Consider the following 7364-nt stretch of genomic DNA (forward strand, 5'->3'; position numbering starts at 1 on the left):
CGGACATGGCACTGCTCATCAGGCCATGCTTAGGCAGCGTCCCCCATGCCACAACTAGAAGGACCCACATTGAAGAATATACAACTATGTACTTGGGGGCTTTGGAGAGAAAAAGGAAAAAAAAATCTTAAAGAATAAAAAAAAAGAAATTAAGAAAGTCTCTGAGAAATATCCGACTCAATTAAGAAATGCAACATAAGAATTACAGGTATTCAAGAAGGAGAATGGAGCAGAAAGCGTGAACAAAGAAATAATAGCAGAGAACTTCCCAAACCTAGGGAAAGAGATGGAAATCTGTGTGGAAGAGGCTTCCAGGTCTCCTAGACATGTCAATGTAAAAAGACCTACTGCAAGGCATATAGTAGTAAAACTGTCAAAAAGGAATGACAAAGAAAGAATACTCAGGGCAGCAAGGCAGAAGAAAATAACCTACAAAGGAACCCCAATCAGGCTTTCAGCAGATTTCTCTCCAGAAACCTTACAAGCTAGGAGAGAATGAAATGACATATTCAAATCTTTGAAAAACAAAAATTTTCAGCCAAGAATATTCTATCCAGAAAAAATATCCTTCAGATATGATGGAGAAATAAAAACTTTCCCAGACAAACAAAAGCTAAGGGAGTTCATAGCCATGAGACCTCTCCTACAAGAAATCCTCAAGTAGGCCCTCATTCCTGAAAAAAAAAGGGAGAAAGGGGTCACAAAACACAGAGTAAGAAGATAAATAGGTAGACAGAATCAGAACAGGATAGCAAATACCCAAGTATAGCATTAAAGATAATAGGGAAGGAAAACACCAAAAACAAAGATTATCTTGTCATTTTAATCACAAACTCAAAACACAAGATGGAATAAGATGTAAGAAAAACAGCTTAGGAGGGGAGGAGGAAAGGGACTGAATCAGTTTAGACTAAAGAAATAAGAGGCCATCAGAAAATGGACTATGTTATACACGAGATTCTGCATACAAACCTCATGGTAACCACTAAACAAAAAAGCAGAACAGAGACACAAAGAATAAATAAGGAGAAAACAAAGAAACACATCATAAGAGAGTACATAATTCAATGGGTAGACCAAAACACACAGGACAAGAAACAAAGGAAATGCAGGAGAACCAGAAAACAAGTGATAAAATGGCAGCATTAAGCCCTCATATATCAATAATCACACTAAACGTAAATGGATTGAATTCTCCAATAAAAAGACACAGAGTGGCAGGATGGATTAAAGAACAAGACCCAACAATATGCTGCCTCCAGGAAACACATCTCAGCTCCAACGACAAACACAGGCTCAGAGTGAAGAGGTGGAGGATGATACTCCAAGCTAATGGCAAACAAAAGAAAGCAGTTTTGCAATACTTATATCAGACAAAGTAGACTTCAAGATAAGACAGGTAAAGAGAGACAAAGAGGGGCCGTATATGATGATCAAAGGGACACTCCATCAAGAAGAAATAACACTTATAAATATCTATGCACCCAACACAGGAACACCAAAGTTAATAAAGCAACTATTAACAAACCTAAAAGAAGATATTAATAATAAAAATGGATACATCTCATATGAAAATTTGGATTCCTGACCTCTCTGGGAAAAACATATCTAACACCTGCTCATATTTCCATATGGCAACAAACATTTGTATACATTTGCTGGCACTTGTTGTGGCCTCAGCTCTAGGCTGTCAAACCAAGGGTCAGAATAATGCAGTGGGCCAGGCCATGGACTCCGGAGCCCACCTGCCTATGTTTGAATCCCAGCTCTGCCATTTGCTAGCTGTGCATCCTTTGGCAAGTTGCTTAATATCTCTAAACCTCATTGTCCCCATCTATAAAACTAGGATTGAGTTATTCAACACATTTTTATTGAGTACCTACTATGTGCTAAGCACTGTTCTGGGCATTTGGGGTAGGTCAGTAAAGAAGGTGCAAAGATCCATGCTCTCATGGAGCTCCTATTGAGGCAGGAGTGAACAGTAATAAAGAATTGTATAACAAAAGGGTAAATTGTATCACACGTTGGAAGGCGATAAATGCTACAGGAAAGCAAAAGCTCACATCAAAAGTGCACAGGGAGCGGAGAATGGGGGCAAGGTCACATTTTAAAATAGGCTGCTCAGGGAAGGCCTCCTTGAGAAGGTGACATTTGCACAAAGACTTGAAGGAGGTGAGGAGATTGGGCAAGTGGGGAACTGGGGAAGAACATGCCAGCAGAGGGAACAGCAAGGCAAAGGCCGTGAGGCAGGAGCGGTGCTTGATGTTGGAGGAACAACAAGGAGGCTGGAGAGGAGACAGGACGGGGGAGAGTGGTGGGAGCTGAGGTCACAGGCGAAGAAAGTGGGAGGCGGGTGTCAGCACATCGTGTGGGCCTTGCAGGCCACAGAGAGGATTTTGGCTTTTACTCTGAGTGAGGTGGGAGCCATGGGAGGGTTCTGAGCAGAGAAGGGACATGACCTAACTGACATCATAACAGGATCTGTCTGGCTGCTCTGTAAAGATTAGACTTGGTGGGGCGAGGGGTGCAGAAGTGGGAAGCCGGGAGACCAGGGAGAAGCTAGTGCAGTAATCCAGACCAGAGGTGTGGCTGGCGCAGGCCGGGGACGCGGGAAGCGGCTGGGTACGGGATGTACTTCCAAGGTTGAGTTGACAGGACTTACTGGCAGATTGGATTCAGGCTGTGAGGAAAGAGAGTGGTCAAGGATGCCTCCATGGGGGCTGCCCCCGTGGCCGAGTGGTTAAGTTTGCGCGCTCCGCTGCTGGCAGCCCAGTGTTTAGTGGTTCGAATCCTGGGCGCGGACATGGCACTGCTCATCAGACCACGCTGAGGCAGCGTCCCACATGCCACAACTAGAAGAACCCACAACGAAGAATACACAACTATGTACCGGGGGGCTTTGGGGAGAAAAAGGAAAAAATAAAATCTTTTAAAAAAAAAAAAAAGGTGCCTCCGGGCTTTCAGCTGGAGCTGCCACTCACTAACGTGTGGGCGGGATAGCAGGGGCAGATCTCGAGGGGAAGGGTGATAAGGATAAGCTGAGCAGAGATTCAACGCACAGGTGAACGCAGGTGGAAACACCAGCCTGGAATCTGGGAGTGGAATCACGGCCCCACCTCATAGGCTGTTGTGAGGGTTAAATGAATTCACGTCTGTAAGGCCCTGAGAACAGGGCCTGGACCCTGGTAAGTGCCAACAGGGGTTAGCTGTTATTAGCGCCCAGGAGAAGACCCCACCTTTGGCTCCAGCCCCCTCCCCAAGTCCCCCCCACCCCCTCAGGAATAGGGGCAGGTTGTCAAGATGACAGAAATTTCCTTCCCATCAGGCTGCCATTTCAGTCCACCCCTGGGCAGCCTTAGGCCAGTGGCTTCACTTCTCTGACCATTAGTTCTCTCATCTGTAACAGGAAGGTAGCAGTGCCCTTCTCAAAGAGTTATCCGGAGGAACAAAGGAGAAAGGACGGATTTAAGCGCCCGGCGCACAGTAGGAGCTGATAACAGGCTCCTCCCCTCGTGCCCCTGCAGTCGGGGAGGAAAGAAGCAGTCAGCGCCCATCCCAGCGTTTATTGAAGGGGGAGGTGGGATGGAAGGGGTGCAGGATGGCGGGGTGCACAAGGGCAGCAGGGCCTCCTGGTGGGGGCGGATTGAGGACCCTCCCAGGAGGCCCCTCCAGGCTGGTGGTGACACTGACGCGGGGGTTGGGGAGAGAGGGGGGAGGGGGGCGGGTGGTCCAAGGGCGCCTCTCCCGCTGTCTTGGAGCTCCCCCTAGTGGTGGAGAACGGAGATGATGCCTGGGGCTGGGCAGCCTGCAGGATGGAGGGGCTGGCGTCTGCAGGAGGCACATCTGTTACACGTAAGGTCAGGACCTATGGGTGACAGTTTCTAGGTGGGTGGACTTTGAGGAGCAAATACACCCTGTTCGGCTGCCCCCTGGCTCTTAGAGATCATTTAAATGCGTGTCCAAAATATCTTCCCAGCCACAAGGGACCATCAGGCCTCCAGGTAGTCTCTCTGGACTGAATCTGTCCCCCACGCCTGGGGGCCCCTGTAAACCAGGAAGGTGCAGAGCCCTGCTCCATCTGTCAAGAGCTGGCCCAGGAGGACACTGAAGATGTGGGTCCGAGTTCCTGCGGACCACCCGCCGGCCTCCCTCAGCCGCATCATCTGTAAACTGGGGCTACAGCCCTTGATGGGGTGCACGGAGGGCCTCTGACACCAAAATGCATGTAGCAAATGTACTGTAGGGGATACACGTTTTCACACATCCTGGGGGGGAAGTCCAAGGGAGCATCTTTGACCCATCCTGAGGCATGGTGGAGAGAGGGAGGGTCAGGGATGAGAACGACCAGCTTCCCCTGCTCCATCTTGGCCTGTGGAGGGTAATGCTTGTATCTTGGGGGAACAGGAAAGGCAGGGAACTCTGGAATCCGGTCCAAACCTCGCGGTGCAGAGGCAGGGGCTGGCGGTCTCAGAGGGGAAGGGGCTTGCGCAGAGTCACAGAGAGGAGAGCGGGGGTGGGTGGAGGGAGACACTTTCTGCCCCTAAAGGGCTTGGGAAGGAGGGGTGGCTGCGGTTTTAGGAGGACGTGGGGAAGGCTGGCATCTTGGATGAGTGGGGCCCTCCCCCTGGGAAGGGGCACGGAGATGTGACTTCCAGGCTTTCTGACCTGGAGTGGGGCCTCCTGGGGATTTAGATGGAAGGGGCCCTGCTGAAAGGGAGAAGTGAGGGAGACAGAGGGAGGGCAGGGTGCGGTGGGGAGGAGGGCGCGTCCAGAACCTGGGTCTGGTGTCTCCTCTGGCCGTGTGGGCCCCTCAAGAGTCCCGCTTGGGCTGGATGGTCTGCACAGAGGATTGCCCAAAGGGGCTGGCAGGGGGCGAGAACCAAGACTGGCCCCTGGCATCACGGAAGATGGGGGACAGCTGCTGCTCTGGCTCATCCCCGAAGACCTCCACATGGCTGTCAGCTTCGGTGTCCAAGGGTTCTGCCTTGGTGTCCTGGCTCAGCCAGCCCGTCATGGCCCAGAACAGGCAGATGGCCAGCAGGACCCCAGCTGCCACGCAGAGTGCCGTGCCTGCCAGGCGGCAGGTGCTCAGGGCCTGGTTGTAGTCGGCTGCCCGCTGATCCAGCACCAGGAACTCCCCCTCTCCGATGCCCTCCAGCTTGGGGGGCACCGCATAGCCAGTGGTTAGGGCCGCCACACCCAGCAGCAGAAGCAGGGTCGCCGAGCACAGGCTGATCTGGGGAGAGGCAGACGGATTGGGAGGCAGTCAGGGACAGCCAGGGTCCCAAGGCCAAGGGATCACCTGGGATCCCAACTGGACTTCAAGGTAACCCCTCTGTCCAACCTGAAAAGATGAAAATCACAGAACACACCTGCTACAATCTCACAAGGGGCACAAACTGTCATGTTCTATTTGGAATCTTGAGGCCTCTTGATTAGTTTCCTTCCCAGCTCCCACCTAGCCGTGGGTTTCTCCTGCCAACCTTGAGTCCACTTCCATCATTCTTTGGGTCCCATCTCATCCCGCTATTCCATCTACCCTCTATCTCTCTGGTGTGTTAACCCCTACACATCCCTCAGATCTCATCTCAAACCTCACCTCCTCAGGGAAGCCTTCCAAGATGCCCCTGGACTGGGTCAGGCCCCCTGCTCTGTACTCATGCAAACACTGCGCCCATTTATTCTTCAGTGCACTCACCTTGGTGCACACTTGGACGTGTCCTTTGGTTACTCTATAAGTGATGTCTGCCTGCCCCGCTGGACTGTGAGCCCAGAGAGCCATGAGAGCAGAGCCTGTGTCTGTGTCGGCTCACTACGCGCTTCCATACCTAGCACAGTGCTGGTACAGAGCAGTAGCTGAGTGAATGTTTGCAGAATGACTAAATGAACCACAGCTAGGAGCTCCTCAAGGACAGGGACCATGTCTTCTTACATTCTGTGTCCCCAAGAGCCTGGCACACTGCCTGGCAATAAGAAGATGCTCGAAATTTTAAAATACATACTCGCTTTCTCCTGGAAGTCTTCCCTGATCATCCCAGGCGCTGAGAGCTTTTCCTCTCCTGGCATCATCCGCACAGCAGACCTTTGGTGGTGCATTCACTCTGCCTCGGTTGACACCTCGCCTTAGCGGCGAGGGACCCTCTGCCTCCATCTCCTTACAGTATTTAGCAAAGAGCTGCACCCATTATGAAGACTCGGCTCACTGTGGCCTCCACATCTCGCCCCACACGGTGCTGACCACTGGTCCCGCTGGTCCCCTCACATCTTCCACTGCCCTGGCAACGGTCCCCAGTATAGCATTGTGAAGCCACAGTAAGACTTAAGTGGGATGAGCCCCCTTCCTGCCAGTCAATGTATACCATCCCCCCACCATATTAATTAGTTCAGGGCTGGGCAAGAGACCCAATCAGAGCCAATGCAATGCTGGCCAGGACTTCTGAAAATGAAAAGCACTGTTTCTTTTCTAGAGGAAATTCTGATTTCCCTTGGATGGTGTGGAGTCAAAGACTGAGGGTCAGCATGGGAGTAGCCATTTGGTGAACATACAGGGAGAGCCTGATGCTAGCAGGGGCTGCAAGGGTGGAGGCACCAGGGGGAACCTGAAGACTAAAGGAAATTTTCAGTCCTCAGTGTGATGGTTCGAACTGCTGGATCGAACTTTGCCTGAAGGCACCCAACCTCTGGTCTCTTCTATGAAATAAGTAATATTTTCTCTTTATTGTTTAAAGTCATTTGAGTTGGGTTTTCTGTTGCTTGAATGTGACAGCTCCTAAGTGCTACACTATCCCTTTTCTTTCTATCCACTGATCCCCTCTCTTCCCTGAAGCCACAGGAAATCACCGAAGTTGCTGCTCCTCCGGCCTTACCTTCCAACACAGTGAGGGCCAGGGTCGGCGGGGGCACAGGACAGGAGGCCCCTCAGGGTCATCGCTGAGGGCGGTACCTGCACAGTCCTCATAGAAGAGATGCAGATAGGAGCGGACCCCGTACCACTTGCCATCTTCCACGTTGGGGCCACGGCTGCAGACACAGGAACGGTCGCAGCTCGGCATCATGGATCCCTGTAGGGTAGGCAAGGTGCAGCGGACAGAGGGAGGGGTCGGTGAGCACTGCCTGTGGTGACCCTCCCAGGCCCCCGAATCTTTCGGCCCCATCCACTTCTCCCGTTTTAGACGCCCCACCAGCTTCATACAGCTATTGTGCCTGGTGCCAGGAAATGATAGCTGTTGTGATGATTATTATTGTGACTAATAATTTCTTCATTATTATTTTTATCCTGAGCTTTTGGAGCCCCATGTCTGGAGTGAGAGATCCTCATCCCCATCTCTTCTGAAAACCTCCCCTGTTTCAGGGTGCTCTTGGGG

At 51.5% G+C, this 7364-nt stretch overlaps 1 protein-coding gene across 1 annotated transcript; it reads right to left on the bottom strand.

The window, feature by feature from the left end:
• Positions 1-4810: 4810 nt before the first annotated feature.
• Positions 4811-7055, bottom strand: NRSN2 (neurensin 2). The gene is made up of 2 exons (XM_046678331.1): positions 6867-7055; positions 4811-5236 (listed from the first exon to the last, which is right to left on the bottom strand). Exons 1-2 carry the CDS (start codon positions 7053-7055, stop codon positions 4811-4813), a joined length of 615 nt encoding a protein of 204 aa, XP_046534287.1.
• Between the last annotated feature and the right edge of the window lie 309 nt (positions 7056-7364).

Source organism: Equus quagga, chromosome 12 (genome assembly GCF_021613505.1).
Source record: "Equus quagga isolate Etosha38 chromosome 12, UCLA_HA_Equagga_1.0, whole genome shotgun sequence".
NCBI classification, from domain to species: domain Eukaryota; kingdom Metazoa; phylum Chordata; class Mammalia; order Perissodactyla; family Equidae; genus Equus; species Equus quagga.